A 21,965-nucleotide genomic window follows, 5' to 3' on the forward strand; every position below is an offset into this window, starting at 1 on the left:
ACTGCACAAATCATTTTCATATGAATGATCCTCGGTTCAGTGTCTTATGGTAAAACTTTCTATAATGCTTTCAGTGTAAGAGTACTTCATATAAATTACAATATACTATATTAGAAGTACAGTAGTGTAGCAAATCAATTTCTAAACCATTCAATCTAATTTACGCACATCACTTCATATTCGATCTAACTCTAAAATATTTTTTTCAAAGAATAATGCCACATAATTTATAAGACAAATGCAGGGTGGTCTTTCACTAACGTTGGTCATCAAACTCAGCAGAATGTTGGCAGGAAACAACACTTTTAATGTCAACCAGCATTTGTGTCCCTGCAAACAGATGTTTGAAAATGTAATGTAACTCTACGTAGTTCACACCTTTTAAAATACTTCACATGTGAGTTTTCAAATGGGTAAATAGAAAAATCTCCTAAAAGTGTAGGCAAAAATAAATTGTGAAGTATTTACTTAGCTCTGCTGAACTGTTGATTTCATAAACTGTAAAGATGATGATAAACATAAACAATTTCCTTTCTTGAGAGAACAGACACTTTGGTTAATGCATTACTGTGATTTTTATTTTCTTTTTCTTCAGTTTAGGAGAAAGCAAGCTATGGTTACTTAGACAATACTTGCACTTCAAAATGTGTCAAAGAGGCAAATCCGTTTGTGTTTCTGATAGGTTATTTATCCTGCTTAACCTATAAACTGTAAAGTAACAAGGCTACTGAACTGATAGATAGCCTAGCAGATGGTTCAGAGATTATGCTAAATCACCTCAGGTTGTCAGAAGTTAAGTTGGGTTACTGCAGGGGCAGTGGCTGCAAGAAACACTGAATGGGATCATTTTTCTCAGTTTGTTGCTTGAAATTCCATTTTTCTTCACAGCATGTGACATCTTGTGTCTTTACAGTTAAAACAGCTATGTAATCAACAAATTTAGCACCAGCATGTTAGTATCCTGGCTTTCATAAGAATCATTAGGAGGATGAGAATCTTTAGGTTTCTGTGAAATATGAAAGATGATCTCCTGTGCAGGGCAAGAGGTTGGCTCTGCCACTTTTGCTGCTGTTGCTCTCTCCTTTTTCAGTGTCTGGAGCTGTTGCTTTGGTCTCTCCCTACCATCAAGTTGAGCATTATTATCTTGCTAGTCTATGAAAGGTTAAATGGAAATTAAATACCATGTGTTTAGTAGTAAAAATTATGTTGCAGCTGAGCAAGGATAGGCCAAGATTCGGGGCTTTGAAAAAAATCTCACCCTGAAGAGTGGGTGATTATTAATCATAGTTCTGCCAAATACCTGTATTCACATCCTCAGTAGAGCGACTGAGGCAACAGATGCAGATAAACTTGTCAGAGCCTAGAATAGAAGTTACAGGTTCATCCTTCAGAATTTGCCTTTTTTTTTCCTTTTACATTAACAAAAAAGCCCCCAAATAAACCCTAATGTAAAGATTTTATACTTAGGTTTTTTAATCTCTCATTATTTCGATTCTACCGCTGTTGTGTTTTTCTCAAAGTAGCATCAGCTGAATTTTTCTTGATGCCTGCCAGGGAAGAATAAGAGAGCCTTCCCCTCCAACGCCAAAAGCTCTTTGGGGGGGAGGCTTCATGGATTTCTGTCCCTCGTGTCCTGTCCGCCCCCCCCCACCCCCCATGATTGTGTCATCGTAGTACTGAAGAATAACTGTTTTTTTCACATATTGCAACATTCTTACCCTTATAAAGTAAAACTAAATAAACATGCCATTACTTTTTTTTTGTTGATTTAAGATTGATGGAGAAAACACCTCTGCTGGCAATTGTTGGAAATCTGTTCGTTTACTACACACTAGAAAGCCACATTAGGAATGCTGTCTTAGTGTCAGCTGTAATACGTCTTAAACATTTAAAATACTCAGAAATACTAAAAAAAGCAATTTTCCTCAGTTGTGCTAAATGAAAGGGCATTGTACAATGGGTCTTGCTTTTAAGATAATCAATTTGTTGTGCAAAAAGGAGCATACTAATTGAAAAACCTTTGCAAAATGTCGTAAAAATAGCTGTAGGATGCTAACAAGACTTTTTCCCCTTGACTTTCAGTCAGCTTCTAAGAAATGGATAGGGATTATTCACATCTCTACAAAGCAAGAGGAAGCAAACATTTCCTGATTCTAAAAACGTTTCTTCCCTATCCCCACAGCTCATCCTCGGCTAAACCGGGAAATAACTACTCTTAAGAAAAACAAAATGGGTAGCTGAAAAATAATAATCTCCAAAATCTTCTTCCTGTGTGTCACTTTGCTATTCGTTGGGGTTTTGAATTCCTTGTTCTTTTTAGCTATAAGGAGTGGTTACATTTGTGTAGAGCCTGTACACTATAAACCAAATACCTGTTCGTAAAATGCTGCTTTTTATCTGTTAAAATTAGTACTGTCCAAGAAACTTAAGAAGGCATTTTTTCACACTTCACCAAATTGTACATGTCTGTTATGCTAAGCGTCTGTGCTTCTAAGGACAGATAACTGTAAGAGCTGATAGTATATCTGATTTTGCATCTGGTTTTGCTACTTTTGATTACTTCTTGGTGAAATCTGGAATTGTAACCTACTGAGCCTGAAGAAAAGGTCATTTGTACCAAAGTAATACTAGTTTGTACTGTGCTAATGTTGGTAACTGCATCAGTAATGATGATGATACATGCTTTTATCCACTGATTCTTATTGAAAACACAAATATGCAGAACTTAAAGGAACAATTAAAGGTAGAGAGGTTGTGAAGAAAGCTTTCTTGATCTTGTGAAGAATTTACAGCAGCATGTAAGTATTCAATTATCAGTAAAGCGAAGGATCTGTGGGGTTGGGTTTTTTTAGATGTGGTGGGGTTTTTTGTTTTGTTTTGGTTTTTTTTTGTTGGGTTTTGGGGTTTTTTGGGTTTTTTTAGTACACAGATCCTAACTCCTCAAAAATAGTCTTTACATTAATTGACAAAATGTAATTTTAGTCGTTTTGTAAAGACAATCAAAACAGTAGTTGGCTTCCATAATAATAAATTCTCATTTATTTGGAGGTATTATTTATCTCCCAAGTAAAATAATAAAAAATGACAATGAGAACTACTTGGGTATTTGGGTATTTTGAAAATACCATCTTTCTCTCTGAAGTACCAGAGAGTCAAAAGGACAATTAATAAAAAAAGAAAGGAACTAGCTTTATGTCAAAACCACGTGACCATTTAACAGCATGTCATCAAAGCAGTGCTCTAACTTTAATTTAGGTTCACAAGGAAGTCCTATTTTGCACATAGTGAAAAGTATGATCCAGTGCCTGAAACAGGGCACATCTGGCTGAGTTGATTAACCCGGTGCTTGAATATCTGAAGCTAGTAAAGGAGATTTTGCTGAACCAAACAAATTAGCCAAATCTATAACAATTTCAAAACCCAACTTGTACTAAGCTAGATTATGCATGCTCATTAACTGTGCAAATAAAAATAAGAAAAATATAACTGCAACTTTTTATGTAATGTTTAATTATGCACTAAAAATGATTGGTCCAGCTTTTGGTGGTAGGTACTCATTATGTTCCAGTAGTAAATCTTTAGGTCCATGATGGCCATAAAGCAACTGAGCAATTCAAAAAAGTTTCTCAAAGAACAGTGTGTCTTCCAACAACAGAAAACAAAATACGGACAAAATGTTCTCAGCAATGTCTCCTTCTACACTAGGGCATAGATGTGGTGAAGAAGAATTTAAAAATGGAAACCATATGGTTTGATTCTGTTCTCCAAACTCAGTATTCTGCTGGATTGAATAAATTTCTTTATCAAGTTTTTGTAAGAGAACATTTACCCTTAATTAAATAGCAGGATTAGAATAGGCTATCACAAGGACTAGCAGTATTGTATTGACCTGTGAATCTGAAATTCCCCTTATTGGGAAATTAAAAATTTGATACATGGAAAAACAAAAACTCCCTGTGTTTATCTAAGCTTAAAAGGGAGCAAGAGCTTAAGGTTGAGTACACCACTTTCCCAAGATGCAGCAGAGGGAGGGAGGTATGAGAGCCAGATAAAACCTTTTGTACTGCTCTGAGCTTGGTTTTTGGATCCAGGAGAAAAGATTGCTGGGGCTGATTATGTTCCCTTGCCTGTACTGTTGGCTTAGAAATGCCCTGAACACTGGAAGAGCAGTGAGGAATGGGAGCCAGCTGTACCAAGCCAGCTCTTGCTGACAACTGCCTTGACTCTTTTCCTCAGTTACAGGGAATTTTCTTTGCTCCTTTTGCACCAGGTGGTGTAGAGGAGCTGAGAACTGCAGCATAGACGAGGCCTTGCCATGGACTGCTCAGGTTTCTCCTCTTCAGGTCTCAGTTGAGATGGATAGATTGGGCTTCCACATACTCTACAAGTGAGATAGCCAAGTTTACACCACAGCCTATTAAGATCATTAGTTTCACGTAAATGTTTTGAGTTGTACTGTTCGAAATAGAATACTCTGTGTTTGGGGAGGTGAGGATGCTGTCTTAAAAGTTGCACATCACTGATTTGCAGAAGTCAGTGTTTGCTACGTGCATTTATTTAGGGTCATACTGAAAGATAATATTATTCTCTTTCAAGCAGGAATTTACTGCATTTAGAGCATGTGCAAGGTGCCCACTGACCATGTTGTGCACTGAAGTTTGTGTTTTGTTTTGAGGTGTTTTTTTTTTTTTAAAGCTGATGTACAGACTAAGCATCCCCACCTGCATGTTCTTTTTAGTGTTACAATTAATATACAGGAATTGCTTTGGAAGTATTTGCTTTATCCATTTTGTTCTGGTTATTTACCCTAGTCTAAAGTAAGGTTTATTTTGATGTGGATCCACTCAGCATCTGCAACGTATTTTAGGATTAACTGATCTCCTCTCCCACATGACCCTCCTTGCTGGATCTGCCTGTTTGTTGTGCTCTCTCTTGTCTTTGGGTCACCTGGTGAGAATATTGGCTCCCTACCAAAATTTTTATGTTCAGCCAGGTTCTCTTTCCTTTCACAATTCTACCTTATAGTGAGTTCATGTACTCAGAGCCACTTACATGTTATGAAATCCACGCCTAGTTTTACCACATGATTCTGGCTCTTAGAAATAAAGAGCATTCCATGAAGGGCAGTGATAAGATGCCAAGATGTAAAAATTAATCTAGAATAAACACCGAAGATATGCAACATTGTTTCTGCATAGCAGAGGAGTTCTGACAGCACAACAGTAATGCAGAGGATAACAGCAGGATCTTTAGGAATGCTCTTTTTGCAGCCGGACTGGACTTAGGCAAAGAGAGAGCTTTGTTCATCTTCAACACAAAGTTCTGGACAGTTCAGGATGGAGGACCTAAGCAGCTCTAAAAGGCAAGGACTTTCCATAATAGCAGAGATCCTTTTGGCATGTTAGTGTCCAAGTCAACGTCAGGTGGTAGAGAAACCCTTCACAGCACAAGCTGGAGGACAGTTTGAAAGTACTGCAAAGGGAAGCACTGTGAGCTTGGTGGTATGAGGTATATTATGTTAAGCTGTTATGGACAAAGATCTGAACAATTCATTCCAGACAACCCCTATCAAGCCTCTCACTGCCTGTTCTTATTGTACCTCCCCTAATGCACACACAGTTCTTTCAACACTCAGAATAGCACTTGTGGCAGAGACTTCAAGCTACTTCTTTCCCCATTCTTTGTCATGCTTATGGTGGCATTTTATCGCCCTCACATTTGCAAGTATGTTCATTATACTAGCAGATGTACAAAGGGAGAAAAATAAACAGTGGTTCAGTTTGATCCATGTACTTAGTTTTCTAAGGACCCTTTTCTTTCAACATCATGGAAGTCACCAAAATCAGGCTTCAGAGATGTTTTAAATGTCAAAAGTATTCCTAGCTATTTGTAATAAATCTGTCAGTGTGATTATTTGCACTGGGTTTGACCGTGTTGCTGAACAATGTGACTTTTAAAAAGTATATGGTCATGCTTTGCTTCAAGTCTTCCACTTTAAAAGTATCTAAGACAAAGGTATAGTGCTGTGTTTCGACATTCATGTTGCCTGGCAGTGGATCTTCTTAGGGGAGCTGAGTAGGTGGGGTTTACCCTTTCATACCCTGCACAAAGACTATGTAATGGGCAGTGGTAAGCATTATCCTATTAGGAAGATACGCAGTACTGCTGCTTAACTTGGCTTTGGAACAAATTTCTTCTTTATCTCCTATCCAAATATACATTTGTATTGGTGTTCTGTACTATAATGATAACTTGTACACTGCTACACAGACTGTTACTGAACATACCCCTTTTAATCCCATAACCAGTGCACCCTGGAAATTATTTACCTGCCTCTTACCCAAGCCCTCTCTTCCTTAATACGTTAGTTGACATTGGTACAAGTGCTGTATAGAGAAGAGATGCAAAGCTGAAAACAACTTTCCATCTCCAAAGATAATTCAGACTAAAGAGAGAATGTGTTAATAGCACTCAAAAAAAAAAAAAAAAAAAAGGAACTCTCTATTGCTGCTGAACATTCATTTGATGTTATTTTTGGGAGAAAAATAACCTACTTAATAAGGAATACCTAGTGGCTTGTCACCAGCCAGATTAGCAGTTATTTCTCAAGATTAGCACATAATTTAAAAGAAAACATATTTTAAAAAATTGCTTCAGAGGAGAGGGAACGAGCAATCGCCAATCATTGTAGAAATGATTCTGCCAGCCATGAGAGATGTGCTCTGCCTTAGGTAGCAAGTCTCACCAAGCATGCAGTGAGGCTTTGGAGCAGAAGAGTAGCCTCAGCAGGGTGCCTAAGACAACTAGATGTGCATGAGCTTTGAGAGGAATGATGATCTTCAGGCAAGACCTAACATCATAGACATCTTTGGAATATAAGTTTTCTCTTGCTTGCTGTATTCCTTTTTGTAAGCCAGCAATACATATTAGTTTGCACCATGACTTGGATGTGTTTTATAGCTCATTGGTTTCTGGTGGGTCTTGATTGCAGTTGCATCCAACAAATGAGCAGTTGAAGACAGGAGCCTGTGTTAACAGCAGTATTAGGACTGCAGAATTCAGGAGGAAGGAAGTAGATTTTCGTGACGGTCATCATTTGAAGGAAGCACTTAGGCGGAACTGCAAGGAGTGATGTCCTCTGGTATGAGACCACATGGTGGGAGCAAGGAGGGGATGTGTCCCTCTGCCCAGGCTCAAGTGGGGTGAACTGCATTTCTGTGCTTCATGGCGTGAGTGGATAGCTAGCACTTGGGAGGAGTATTCACAGGGAAAATCGTAGGAGAAATCCTGGCAATAGCTGCTATTGTTATACTGGTTCTCTGAATCGTTCCTAGACTCAATGCTGAAACTACTTGGCAGTCTTCTGTGGCAGCTGGTTCTTTGCAGGAGCCGTGCTATCTAGGACAGTGAATTAAATCACTAGCGGTCTTGCACATCGGAAGATGGTCCATGAAATGGCTGTAAAGAACGGACATGCAGACACCTATTTACAGGCTGGTGTGCATCAGCATCAGTGGGCCAGCACAGTCCATAGCCAGCCCCTGACTCCCCTGTTACCAAACTGGCTGAGGTTTGCAGTTACTTTGTTTACAAAGATACTCAGTGCTGTAGTTTTTCACCACCACTAGTTTCTACACTTTCAAGAACTGAAACAGTAGCAGGGGCAAGATCATCCTTCAGGGATTTTTTCCCACAAAAGGTTATATAGCTCTTCACTTTAAGAAGCTTAGGGAAGCTGATAGGATATGGAGAATGCTGGCTGTCAAATGTAATTCTGGGTACAAGCAACTTGAGACACAAGAGTTTAGTGGATCTTGAAGAGCACTGTCCCTGAACAGTTTGCCTCTCTCATTTATAACATGTACGTTTACTCTGCGCTTGGAAAAATTCTGAAGAAAGTTTGAGAAGTTTGACTTGCAGACTATAGAGCTTTCTAAATGGAATGACATATTTGGAAAATAAGTGGCACTAATAAGGAAGTACCTGCTCCAACTATTAGGCACAATTTCTATTGCTTTATTACAGCTTCTAGCATTTTATATTTAGGTATGCACTGATTTTCATTGATGCTTGTACATTTTTAGGCTATAGATGGACAGTTCTATTTTATATCAGTGTAGATGCTCACAATTTCAGATACAATAAGGAAGCCAACACCTAGTGGCTAGTGTCCCAGGTTTACACCCTTGCAACTATTTGAAGCCATACAATAACTCATTGAATAAACAGAAGGTGCTTGAAACTGGTCACAAAGAGTGATAACTACACTGAAACATGTATTTAAATGTTCTTTAGCAGGAAAGTACTTTGTAAATAGGCTTCATCCTTGAATAACTACCATTTTGCAAGTGAACAGTTATTTGAGTACTCTAAGCTTAACTTTATTTATTAGACTTCTTATATATTTTGGAGAACTTTTAAGACTAATACAGCTACTGCAGAAATTTAGTTGTCTTTTGAAATAATATCTTTTTGCAATGATATTCCGTTGAAGTTATATTTAGCAGGTGAACTGGAAAAACGTCATTCTTCCCCAAATTCCACTTTCTTATGCTGATAACATTTCTCATAATTTTCAGTTCATTTTGGGTTCTTGTACAATAATAAAGAACCTCTTAGCAGACAGTGCTTAGGTTACCTGTTAATGTAATAAGTTACATTATATTCTCATGTGAAAACAAACTCGTGTTGCATCGTTTCTCTCTTGTATACTCACAGCACTGTATCAGTGTAGTTCACAAGCAAACAGAAGGTTGTGATAAGAAACTTGGGAAACCGGTGCTCCATTTCCGATTCCACTGCTGATGCAGGCCAAGGGAGTTGCTTTTTTTTAAATTGAAACTGGGATTTGACTTCCAAAGAAAACCGCAAGTTTTCACCAGCAGCAACAAATTCTACTCTAAATTTGATCAAAAAACCTAATACTGATAAACTTTGCAGAGCACTTCAGAAACAGCAATCGTTCCTATAGCTGGATTGCTGTCCGCCTGTTTCCCGAGCTTAATTGCTCTTAGATGTCTGGGTGCTCACCTTTGGACTGTGTAGCAGATTGGCACCTGGGCTGCCCAGTTATTGAGAAGCTGAGGAACAGGCAGTGGCAAAAAGAAAATTGAAACTTTCCTGAGGGATATTTTGGTTTTAGTTGAAATTGTTTACATTTCAATTTTCCACTTTAAGAATACAAAAAAATTTTTACCACTTTTGCTGATCATCTTTCATAAATCTGACTTGCACTTGTCACCTTCCAGAACAGAGTTTTTAACCTTTTTGTGTTTGTCGGGGGGGGAAGAGATAGCTAAGTTTTTTACTGTTGGTTTATTGTGTTTTGTTTTTTTTTTTTTTTTTGCCGTACCATGTTAATTAGCAAGTCTAGCACTGACAAGGCAGCTTGTCTGCTTTATCTGGTATATATACTGAGAGAGTCCAAGCTTGTGTCTAAAACGTGGTTTCTTATATGTACCAGGATTTTAACTGTATTGTATTCTTCTCTGTAAAGTACTTTTTCTCTGGCTTGTTTTGTGATTCTGCTGTGCCACTGAGAACATAGGGAGAATAGAACAAGATCATCCTTGAAATTGTTGATCTTTTTTGTCACTTCCATCTATGTATGAGTTTTCATTATATAATTATATAGTCTATATATTATTCCATTTTGTTAAAAGTAAAGGGTAATAGGATATAAAATAATGTGAATTGGGTATGTGTTGTAATAGGACGTTCTTTTCTCATTTTCCTTACGTATGTATAATACATTTTAGGTATGGGAAAATTGTATCCACAAAGGCTATTTTGGATAAGACAACAAACAAATGCAAAGGTATGTATATTTGCCTTTATATTACATTCACCTGAAAGTCTGAAAGTCCTAATTGATTCTATAAAATACACTAATGTTGTATTTGAAGTGCTTTTAACCTTTTTTTATTTTAATTTTTTTTTCTTCTTATTCCTAAACTAGTCTTATTTTTGCCCATGGTCGGTGTATTCACTACATTTGTTTCCAGTGGAGCTGGCAGACAGCCTATGTCAGTGGTGCAGCCAAGCCGGAGTGCACATTGCTGGCTGGCAGTTCACCTCTATTTTGAAAACAAAAATGGAGTTAAAAGCAGCTTTTCCTCTTTTGCCTGGAGAAACTAGGGAAGCTTACAGAAGACCATTCAACTGTACTAAGCATCTGAAAAAATTTTATATTTTGTGGACCTCAGCTCCATTGATTAGAGTAGTTTAAAGCAGCACTTAACTACATGTTCCAGTACTCTAATTGTGTTTTGGTATATGCTATTGAATGTATTGGGAGCAAAGAGAGGGTTCGTTTTCACCAAAGTAATTGCAGCTGGAAAAAAATTAGAACTCCTTTAGATAAGCTGGATACATCGGTTCACTGATTTTCATCACTCATTGCAATTGCAGTGAGATCATATCCCAGCAATGTGTATGGTGGGAGAAGGTGTGGTAGCAGACACTGAAATACCAGATTTCAGACTTTCGTTTTTACAATTAAGAGGATAATTTCTAAGCAAAGTGAAGAATTAAGTCAGCTGATTTAGCAATGTTAATAAGCATAAAGCTCATTGAATGAGCATAAAGCTGATAGGCAGAGGCAGGAGAGGAGAGTTCATTGTTAACAAAGACACAGGTTTTGTGTAGAACTTGGAAGCAGTGCAGGGGCATAGCTTCTCAGCTCCCCATCTTAAGCAGTTAAAGGGGTGCTGACAGTTCAGAAACTGAAATTTCTAGAAAATTTTTTTCCTAGCTTGTATGCAGATGTTATCTGCATATATTGTGACTAGGAAAGAGGAGATGGCCGTTTCAATTACTTTAATTCATTAATACCTATGACAGCACTTAACTGATTTAGTCTGTCCATTCCCCCAGTTCCTGAAGACTTCAGTAACTCTTTCAGTGATACAGAAATTCTCACATTAATGTTTTAGGAGATTTAAGCTGACTTTTCCAATACAGATTTTAAATCTCACTGGTGAAAAGCAGTAACTAACAGTCTAGTGTAACAATACGCCGCAAGTTAAGGCTGCAGGGAAGCTCACTGCATGTCATTGAAATTGCAGTAGGAACATAAGTAGGCAGAATGCAGATACCTAACTGGAATTTAACCAAAAGATTGACAGCATCTCTGGCTCTTGCCAAAAAAAAAAACATACCATGGGATTTAAACAGGAACAACGAGCAATTGAGTTTATGTATCATCTAGAAGATGGCAAAGCCAGCTTTGATGGCATGCTTAGTATCAGTATGTAACTTCGTCTGTATTGCACCCTGCAGTGTGGTGGTGTTGATAACCTAGGCTGTCATGGGTATGGAAAGCTAGTTTTGCCTTGGCAGCACAAAACTTGATATGAGCTAATTCACTCTGTTTCATGTCAAGATTTAACAGTCCACAACACCACATGTTACACAGAACAATATGCTGCTTTCTTCAGCTTCTTGGCAGGTTAAATAAGCTTGCACTGATGTACAAGGCTGCTCGAGTTGTTTTTCCCAAGTTAAGGACTTTAAAGCTGGTTCAGTTATATCTTTAAACAACCTTTTTGTCCTCAGTATAGACATATTGCAAGAGAATACTGTTACCTTCTGAAGAAATAATTCAGTTTTCTACTCCTCTAGAGTTTTTTTTCATTGTTGCGGGTGTTGTTTGGTTTTTTTTTAATGCAACTTAGACATTGGAGAGGGATTTCTTTAATATTTGAGGTGGTTCACTGGTGAGAAGGAAGAGGGTTGAAAAATGCAGCATGAGGTTTGCAATAACATCTAGGGGAAGCAGCTTCCAAACTCTGACTGCCTTTTGGTGAGACTTCAGCATCCAACTCCCAGGTTGCATTAAAAATCCCAGCCTGTAAGCTCAGTGTCTGTAAAGGCCAAGGTATATTGCTGTTCAGATGTCCTGGAATCCATTAGCTGTACATTGTTGTTCAGAATAAGAAAAGAAGTTATTGCAAATATATGGAAATTGTTACAGTTAACTTTGGGTTTACTTTAACATTTAACGATTGCATTATATGGCATAGAAAATGCTTTCAGGACAATTTTTTACATTCTGGTTTCAGTAACAACAATGGGAAAAACTCATTTGATTTCACTGAAGCTGGGTTTTCACTCACTTTTTAAATTTAACTGTCTTTTATGTATATACAGTGAAGTAACTAATTCACCAAAAATTGGGTTATGATGCAGTAGATATGCATCTTTTAAACTAAATTCCTCTCCTAGTTTTGAGTAAAAGATGTGTAACTTAGAGGCTTATTCATCACTTATTCAAACTGGACTAAGAATTTAGTTTAGAAAAATTAACAGATTATGCTTTACTCAGTGATCTCTATGAAATAAACTGATGATGTCACATTTGCTCTTAGAAGATACATACCAGATAATACAAAGCAAATTACCATATTACTTGTTAGCAGTTTGGACAAAATCCTGATAATGACTGGGCATGGAAATCGATTTGTTCCACTAGGGTAGGTCCCCACCAATTTGAGGTTGAAGGACTTTGGTAGATTGGTTTTTTTGGGACTACATGAAGAACTTTGGAGTTCAAATTGGCCCTTTTCATCAACAAGAAAATTGTACTAAATAACCGTGCTAGTAGCATATGAACTGTTTGATTATAAGCTGATTGCTGTCTCGTTAATGAAATATGTTTTATATTTCAGGTTACGGTTTTGTTGACTTTGACAGCCCGGCAGCTGCTCAGAAGGCAGTTTCTGCTTTAAAGGCTAGTGGAGTCCAAGCACAGATGGCAAAGGTGAGTTAAAATAACCAGCTAATTCTTGCCATGGGTTGTGAAGATGAACAAGCTTGTTCATCTCATCAGAGCATCGGCAATGTGAATTTTCAAGTTGCAGGCCCTTTACAGAGAGCACAGTCCTCAAGCCACATGATATATTAAGGTAACAAAATGGGGGCTTTTGACTGCCGTATCCCAAATCATCTCAACTAATGAAGAAAAGAAATATAGTATGGTAAAGTCTCCAAACCGATCTGGTTGGATTTATCAATTTATTCATGATACTATTTTTCCATTGGCTTCATCAAAAGAAAGATTAGCAATAAATTCTAAGAACTACAGCAGGCTTAACTGTTTAAATACAACATGTTAATTCCTGAAACAAGTCAATAGCTGAAATAGTTTACAGCACAAAGGTATGAAAGGTTTTATACGTTGCCTGCTTGTTGTTACTGAGGTTAGCAGCCTCGCAATTTGGGGATGAATTTTTAAGCACAGCATGGCAAAATTTAACCTTGTGACTTTGTCTTCAGCCTTTCTAGTATATTTTCTGTTAATGTAACTAAAATTTAAATCTGGGCATTCATGATAGATGTCTTGAAATTCTTAGCCAACTCTTTGACAACCTATTTCTGCATCAGGGCAAACCCAAGCATTATTAAAAATAAAGAAATATGATCTTTCTTCTTTTTCTCTCGTTTTTACTGATCCTTGCCTCTGAATCAGGTTATTAGCCAAAATGATCTTCAGAGCAGTGCTCTTTCAGCATAAGATAAGTTTCTCAAATCTATAAAATCAGGGAGGTGATACATTAGTAATGATTTTGTCATGTGTTCTTGTTAGGTCAGATGGCCTGGTTCCAATAGAGTGCCATAAACACCGCTACAAATTTATTAAATAAAGAAAATATTACAGACATAATCTGTTCATGTAATTTGTGGTACCTCTTCAAGCAAAATTTTTTTAGTTTGAAAATTATATTCTAATTAAAAAAAATCCAGTAATTAACTAGTAATCTCAGAGGCTTTTTTAAATAAAGTAGTCTGCTGCAGATCTAGCAAATCTTTTATAGTTATCCATTAGGTACAGATTTTTTTCAGATGAGATTTTCCACAGCTTCTCAACTGAGGAGAACAGTTAAGCTAACAACATAAAATGTCTTTGGATGGATTCCAGGGCAACAAAATGGAAACCATATGTTTCATACTTAATGCATGTTTCATTGCAGCCATGACACAAACATACATGCTTACTGGAAAACACTTGGTTTGTTCGGTTTTTTTTTTTCTTTTTATAAGGTTTTATATAAGCTTAATAAAGACCTTTTAATTAATCTTTAGTTTTTAGGTGATCACTTTAAAGTATACACCAGATTTTTCAAAGCCTCTGTCTGCCATCCTATGGATATGATATCTAGGTAGGAGGGGAGAAAAGAGAATGTGAAGTCATGTAAATTCATTTTGCTAGTGAATTTTGATGTCTGATTTAATTGTATTCTTGAGTAGATGGAGAAGCTCTAATAATTCACTATAGTAATCTAATGAATAGTTTCTTAATTTTTCCCATAGTATATTTTTCTGACTCATTTCCTCTGACAGTTAGTTGCAATATTGCTAATATTTCTTTCTGTTAGCATTAATGAAAGAATGCGCACCATAATACCTGACAGTTTTGATTGATTTTTCTGATACTGTATCAAGCCTGGTGACCTGCGGGAAATTTGTAACTGTAACATTCCAGTGAAACTTGTTGTTCTGCTTCTTAACATGGAAAGAGTGTTTGAATTATTAAAGAAACCAATCCCAAAGCCAACTCAATGAACAGTACCACAACAAACAGTCACAAGTGACTAAGAGTTTGAGTGCTTTGATTTTTGTCTATTTTGAGCCATTGGATTTTTTTTTTTTCTGGGCAGTGCTACTCTCCTTTTGTCTGAAAAATCCTATCTCCACTTGGACGCTCCAAACTGGGAATTGCCAGTCACAGTTGTTTTGGCAAGATTAGCAAATCAGACTCTTCACATGCAAGACACTATAAAAGTTTACTTGTGTTTGTGTATTTAATATTTTATCCTTTTGCGTGTCACCACCTGTGCCATGAAGTGGTGGTCTTGCAGTGAAACTGTTCAGGCTTTAGCCTGAATGTCACAGAGAAAGATTTGGAGGACAGTTTCTTGGCTGTCTGGCCGATGGATTTCCTTACTGACCACTACAACTGCTTCAGTTTCAAAGAGAAATAAATGCGTGTTGGTGGGATTTGTCTGTGGGAAGGCGTTGTTACTACGCTGTGCCCAGGGTGTCAGCCAGCAGCACCGCTCCTCAGTATTCTCGCCCTCCTCCCAGATGCGGTGGTAGTCCCTGACCCGCAGCAGCTGAAGGGGAAGGAAAATGTTATTGCTGAAGCCTTGTGCTGACTGTGGCTGCTGTAAACCCCTTTTTGCGGTGTCCTGCTGTAGCTATATGTTGGTGAGTTAAAAATTACTTATGTCAGCAACTTCATCTACAAATCCTAGTTTAGTAGAAGTGGTTCAGACTATACGTATTAAAACCTTTGTTGTTTGTTTTGTAGAGACAAATTCAAATATTTGACATTGTGAGCTTTTCCTGTCCATGGTGTAAGATCATGCTGTACTCAGCGGTCTGCTTCCAAGTTGATCTGACTCCAGAAAAATCTAGTCTTGCCTGTTATGTTTCAGCTATTGCTGAGCAGACCAGAAGGGCCTGGGGCCCGAGACATGGCTTCAGGCCAAATCCTGCCAAATCCGTTCCAGGGGGGTCACTGTTGGTGGAGAAGTGGCCACCTCTCAGGAGGTGTCACGATGATAGTGTCAGCGAAGGAACCCAGTGTCAGACCATCGCTCAAGAAACAATATGTCTTCAATTATTCTGCTCTTTCCGAGATCTGAATTGGCAGTGCTTGACTAAGATGAAGCAACTTGGGAAGTGTTTTGCTCTGTGCTGGTTAACAGTATCTTCCAGTCACCATTGAAACAGAAATGCCTCCAACGATTCCTGTTGGTCAGATAATGCTGCTAAGAGCTTAAATAAGATGATACTGCATTGCCAGGGGATGGGAGTAGCTTTTGGATAGAAATTTAGAATGGAGGTTATGGGCTATTGCCCCTCTCCTCTCTTCCAGTTGAGTATTACCAGTGTTCAGGCTTGTCAGTCGTCTTTTTCAGGGTGTACAAGTGCCTGTGGAAAGGGATCAGGAGATGATGTGAGCTGTAGTGGTAGCCAGCTTGTTTCGGAACCTAGTACAAAACCAACAGCTTATCTCTTACTCTAGAGATAAGGTACGGAAGGAGCAGATACATGTCTTGCAAGAATACTGTTATTTCTAAGCTAGTTAGTAACTGGTGAGTGTCTAATTTTTATTTTCATTCATTTTAATTTCTCAAAATTTCTTTAATGTAATTAGTGTGTTGTCCTTACTCCTAGAGGAGTGCTTTGATAATAAACCAATAATAATAAGTTCAAAAGCTCTGATTTTGCAGAGCTGTGCATTCTTAGGTGACATTAGTAGTAGTATTGAAAAGCTCTGCCCGTTTTCTTTGTTAGAAAAGTTATGGTTGCTGTCAGAGTGAATTTTCTGGGAACTGTGTCTCTTCTCTTCCCCCCACCCCACAGGTAAAATCAGTGAGATAACTGTAGGTTTCTACGCTGTTCAGAGCAGATAGCAAATGACTTGGTATAGGAGGATAGATGCACACAGAAAATCTACTGTATATTGGCATTTCAAATGGAGATTTAAAAAACAGAGAATCTGTAAGGGATGTTTTAGAGATGGTGAGGTCTATATGCTATGGAGATATGAGTCACCTAAATTCTCGTAGGTTTTTGACCTTGAACTTAACATAAGGCATTTGAGTCAGTGCTCAGACAAAGTTCTGTCTCATCAAATGATATTCAACTGAGTTAACGTAGTTACTGAAGTAACTGTGTTTCAGATGATTGGAAAAGTGGCCCTTTTAAATGGAAAGTTGAATTTAATTCTTATTCTACTGGATGTAAACTAATGTGTAAATACAAAAGGTAAAAAAGAACTATTGAATAAGAATGGCTAATAAAAAATGCAGTTGTTCTCATCTTTCTAACTAGTAAACTTAAGCCAAGAGGAGAATGGTTGTGTTTGCAGCCCAGATAAAGTCAGCTAGAGAATATCTATATTGTACTGACAGCAATGTAGAGATACACAAGCCAGCTAGAATACCAGCCTGGCTGCGGCAGCTCAGAGTTCAAGTGCTAAACAACTTCCTTTCTGACACGGCAGTGACATTTGTATGGCCATATTGCTAGCTCATGGTAGGTTAACAAATTCCTAAGGTAATATAGTGAAAGGCTTATATCTACTAAAACTGTTCTATGTATGGAGTTACCACTTTTTGCAAAGAACTTGTAATGTACTTTCAGCATCACAGGAAGGATTAGCACACGTTCCAGTGTTCTCACAGTTGTATTTCAGCCCTGTCCTTAAAATTAGTGTAGTGTCCTCCCTTTAAGATGATTTAACCATCCAAGTCCAACACAACTGCTATACAGTCAGTGAGCCTGGTCCTCTAGACTTTATGTTGTTGAAGACCTTGCCTTCCTTCATGTCTCCTCTATTCTCTCTATTTATGAGATTTTTAGTTCTTCCATATGTACAATTTGCTGTAAGATTGTCAAGATCATTTATAACTTAAACAAGTGATATTCATTCTTTTCCAGTTTGTGTTTTCCTAATTTTTTTTTTCCTATGGAAGCACAAACTTACCTTTAGTAAATGTATGCCACTTATAATAGAACCCATGAAAGTAGTCCATGGACGTGGAAGATTTCTGTGGTCAAGAAACTCGTTAATTTGAGCCAAGGAATACTCTTCCATGTACTAATGTGCATTTTTGGGGGAAGACTCATTGTTTATACATTCAAAGATTTCCCCACAGTCGCACATTTTTAGGACTTAGGGCTTCAGATTCACAATGTTGTAATTTCCTCCTCCTTAAAATCTTTACTTCCACTGACACAATTAAGTATGCTCCTGCTTATATTGTATTAGCTCTCACATTAACAAATCACTAAATATTTTCAGATATTTTAGGCTTTTGCGAAAAATTAGAGCCATCTTCAGAATTGTTTCTTACTCAAATTGTGTCAGAAGGATGCTTGTGATAACAATGCAAAGTATGTTGTACCATCATATACCGACTCTTCCACCATTCTTAAGATACAATTTCTGTTTTCTGGAGCGGTCTGTTGGCCCTCAAAGCAACAGACCAAACTCTCTGAAACTCATTACATGGGGGTGGTTTTTAGTTTGTGATAAATATTAGCCCATTGTCTGAGTTCACATTGATCCTCCAGAACCCAGAGATGACATGAATTTGTAATCTTTGTATTTTTTACTAATGGTTACAAAGGCAGAACTGTGAAGCACTCCCCATGTGCTGGTAGCTTTATCTTTCTTTCCAGTTAAGTTCAATGCAGGAGCGTTTTTTTTTATATTCTAAACTTAGTTTAGGTGACTTTTTTCCTGAGCATATTTGGAAACAATGAACTGTCACATGGTATAAAGTGAACTGCACAGCCTATGGCGTTTTTGGGAGGGAAGGGCTGTTTAGCCACTTCTCCTGATCTCTGTAACAGAAATCAAGGCTTTTCCACAGCTATTAAACATAATGTATTAAAGGCAGTCTTCCTTTATGTTGCTGATGAAGAACATGGTTTTGAGTTAGCAAAAATGAGAAACAGCTAACTTTTATGACTTCTAATAATGTATTGCTTTTTGTACTTGTCTTCGCTGTGGCAACCTTCTGGAGAATTAAATCGGTTTTCATTCCTGCAGAGTAAAGTAAGAAAATAAGTTTAGGTTACCATGGTAGCTAGTGCACTTAATCTAACCAGAGAAGGTAGGCATACTGCAATTTTTTTTCCTTCTGCATCTGGGCTTCTGAATGCCAAAGAACAGATGACAGGCAAACAGGAGCTAACTCAAGCAGATTTCTACAGCAGTTTTTAGCAACTGTCTTGTAAAAAAAGTTTTCTTTTTACCTAGTTGGTAGTACTTTCTGTAGGCAATAGTATTAAATCCTACTGTAATAGACTATTTTAAGTAAATATAATCAATTTTCCTCCTTTTATTTGTAAAAGTTCTTAAAAGTAATTATAAAATAAGTTGAAGGTAGGCCAAATTTTGCTTACCTGGGGGCTTAAATGACCGTCATTTCAAGAATTGCACGTGCATTAAATGAGACGGTTAACAACCACTTCCCTTGAGTACACAGCTTCAACCGTCAAAAGTCTTACCTCAGTTGCTAAGCAGCGCTGTGGCTTGTTCAGACAAGGGTCCAGTGCCCTGTTATGAACCATGGTGGGCTCATTCAGCTTTCTGTTGAAAACGGTGGCATCCATGAGCAACATGCAGAACTCCCAGGGAGCACCCTGGTGCCCTTCTAGCAAAGGGAAAGCAAGAATGCCAAGGAATAAAAAGGGAATGTATGATTGCAGTGATAGTCTGATTGCAAACTTGAACACAATGCTTATTGTAGTTAAAAATTCCTTTTCATACAGTTCTTATTCCTCTTTGTAATACAGATGTGCCTGTGAAAATGAATTAAAATGTTTAGCTTATTAATCATATATAGTGTTTATGCAATTCTGAAGAACAAATGAAGATTATGGTAGTGATTTTTCCCCTGAATTGTCTTGTTAACAGTCTGTGGTCAGACAGTATTAAAACTGTGGCTAAAACAGACATTTCAGTGAGACACAGGCCAATTGTAAATTTTAAAGTAGTTTCTATACGAAGGCAGACAAGCATTTAATCCCTTCCCTATCAGCCAGAGGATCTTCCATGCTGTGAGCAGTGCCTAGTCACATGTTTCTGAATGGCTATCTGTTTGTTCTGACCTTACACAGAGCAAGAGAAAACAGATGTCTTATCGTTTTGCCAAGTTTCTTGGTTGCAATTTAGGAATGGTTCCACACGCAGAGGGAGGTTTTTGTTAATTTCTTTCAGATGATGGTAGAGCATTTCACATTATGTAGGACTCCTGATCACCTCTTTCTACAAAAATGAATATTAGCAGTTGATTATTCCTATCCCTTTTATGAGAAATACTGTATCTTGTAGTCAGCTTATTAAGTTAGTGCTGTAAGTGCCTTTTAGGAATAAGAAGTACATAAATCTGCAAAAGCACTGTTCTGCATCTTTGTATTATTATGTTCTGTTAGAGAAGTTCTGGAGATGCAGCTAAAGGTGTTTGATGAGAAAAGACCTATAGAAACTTGCTGATGGGAATTGCTAAAAATAAGACTTCCTCGTTTTCTTGGTGATATGGATACTTACAGTAGCCCACAAATTCCCTGACATTGCCCATAATCTGCAAATATTGAGCACTTTCAGTGTCTTTCAGGACCTGCTGAAGGCTCTGTTAACTGAGGAGACCCTGCATGAGATATGAAGACTCTCAAATTAAGCAGTTTTCCTAAATCATGTAGAATTAAAAAAAAAAAGAAAAAATCTCAGTGGTTCAGTGGTTTATATTTTAATGTTAGCTTGCTACCCTAAAGTAGGAAGCTCTCCACTGACTTTCGTAATTCTTTTTGATCATTCCCATAAAATGGTACAAATAATTTCAAGAGATTTAAGATTTCTAAGGTGAAAGCAGCTTATATGATTTCATGGATTTTAAGCACAGGAAGAAACGTTACCTTTGAAAGCACTTAGAACAATTATAGTGTATAAGCAAGGTTTGAGCTGAGTTGTTATGTTTGCAGATATTTTTGTCAGTTTCACTTTTTTGCTGAATTCCAGAATAAAAATGAGAAACTTAGATATCAAAGGAATTATTTTTCTCTTCTGAAACAGAACTTGTAATAACCATGTGAATTAAACTATGGTGAGATAGGTTTTAGTAAGGAACGAAGTCACAGAACTTAATATATTAAACTGCTGTTTGCCAGAGAGACAGAGGGATGAGTTAAAAAGTTTGTCTCTGTCCTAACTTCCTGAATTTTTAACTGTTTAACCATTTTCCATGCCAAAACCTTGTATAAAAACAAACATCTGTTTGTACGGTGCCTTTTGTGTAAGACAGGATAAAGATGGATGGGGAGTCCTAGTTGTGGTTGCCATTTGGAAGTCAGCTTGGAAATCTAGCATGTTCTAAGGGGAAGAAAATGACTTGCTGCTTATGATCTAAAACGTACCCAGATAGCTGTTTTAAGGTTTAGTAGTCTTGTGGAGATGACAGAAGCTTCACGGTGATGTAAGTAATTAACAGGAGGAGAGGAGGTGTTTTGCACATTAATAGGTATAATTTTTCCACTGCCAAACTGTACAAAATTCCAAATACACTCTATAAAGAGTTCAGTCTTGCTTTAGGTCTACCCCAACAGTATTATCTTAGTATTGTAAATGAGCTCTTTTGAGAACCAATGGCAGTCTTTTTTTTTTTTTTTTTCCTGCAAAGTGAAGAAGTGGATTAAATTAATCTGTCCTGACCTAGTTGGACTCGATGATCCGTAAGGGTCCCTTCCAACTTGAGATATTATGTGATTTGTCCTTATAGCTGAACTGCTGCCACTCCCCAGGGCGGCTGTGGGTTTGCACCTGCAGTGCAGATAAAACCTTGGTGCACTGTGGAACGCGTTTGTTGGCATTTCAACTATTTTGTTCTTGGAGAATTAGATGAACGAAACTTCAACTCGTATTCCAGGATTTCAGTGTGACATCCTCATCCGTTGGCTGCTTCTTTGCTCTTCCTCTCCCATGTCTGCCATCTTTACCAGTTCTAGCTATGGACATATGTAGAAATATCTTCAAACTCCCCTTTTTCCACTGTGGTCAGTATGTCCCGTTGAAGGATCAAAAGCAGAAATAACTGAATCCCTGGGAGTATTCAGGCTGTAATAGACTGTGACATAGAGATAGGGTCAAGAAAGTAGAAGTAAGTCCTTTCCAGTCACCCATTCAGCATGCACCTGACCAAACCTCAATAGTTACTAATGCAAAATATGGATTGTTTCATGGGGCACAAGTCAAATCTTTCTGTCACAAAATGCTTTCTGTTCAGAGAAAGCAATTTCCTCAGAACAATTTCCTCAGATGCACTTTTTTTTTCCTCATTTCCTAAGGGATTTGCAATGTGAGTTAGTGGTAAAGTTGCTAATACTCTTTCAAAGTTTAGCGTTCCCTTCTCTAATGATGTTGTTACATGATTTTATGGCATGAAGTTTTC

At 37.6% G+C, this 21,965-nt stretch overlaps 1 protein-coding gene across 4 annotated transcripts in view; it reads left to right on the plus strand.

The window, feature by feature from the left end:
* The window catches only part of RBMS1 (RNA binding motif single stranded interacting protein 1), a 148,799-nt gene that overhangs the window by 97,606 nt on the left and 29,228 nt on the right, over positions 1–21,965 (plus strand). For all 4 annotated transcript variants that reach the window (XM_050899611.1, XM_050899612.1, XM_050899613.1 and 1 more), the window contains exons 3-4: positions 9,759–9,817; positions 12,669–12,760. In XM_050899611.1, the coding sequence (XP_050755568.1) occupies positions 9,759–9,817; positions 12,669–12,760 (151 nt within the window). The remainder of the gene's footprint in view (positions 1–9,758; positions 9,818–12,668; positions 12,761–21,965) is intronic.

The sequence above is a fragment of the Gymnogyps californianus genome, chromosome 7 (genome assembly GCF_018139145.2).
Source record: "Gymnogyps californianus isolate 813 chromosome 7, ASM1813914v2, whole genome shotgun sequence".
NCBI lineage: Eukaryota > Metazoa > Chordata > Aves > Accipitriformes > Cathartidae > Gymnogyps > Gymnogyps californianus.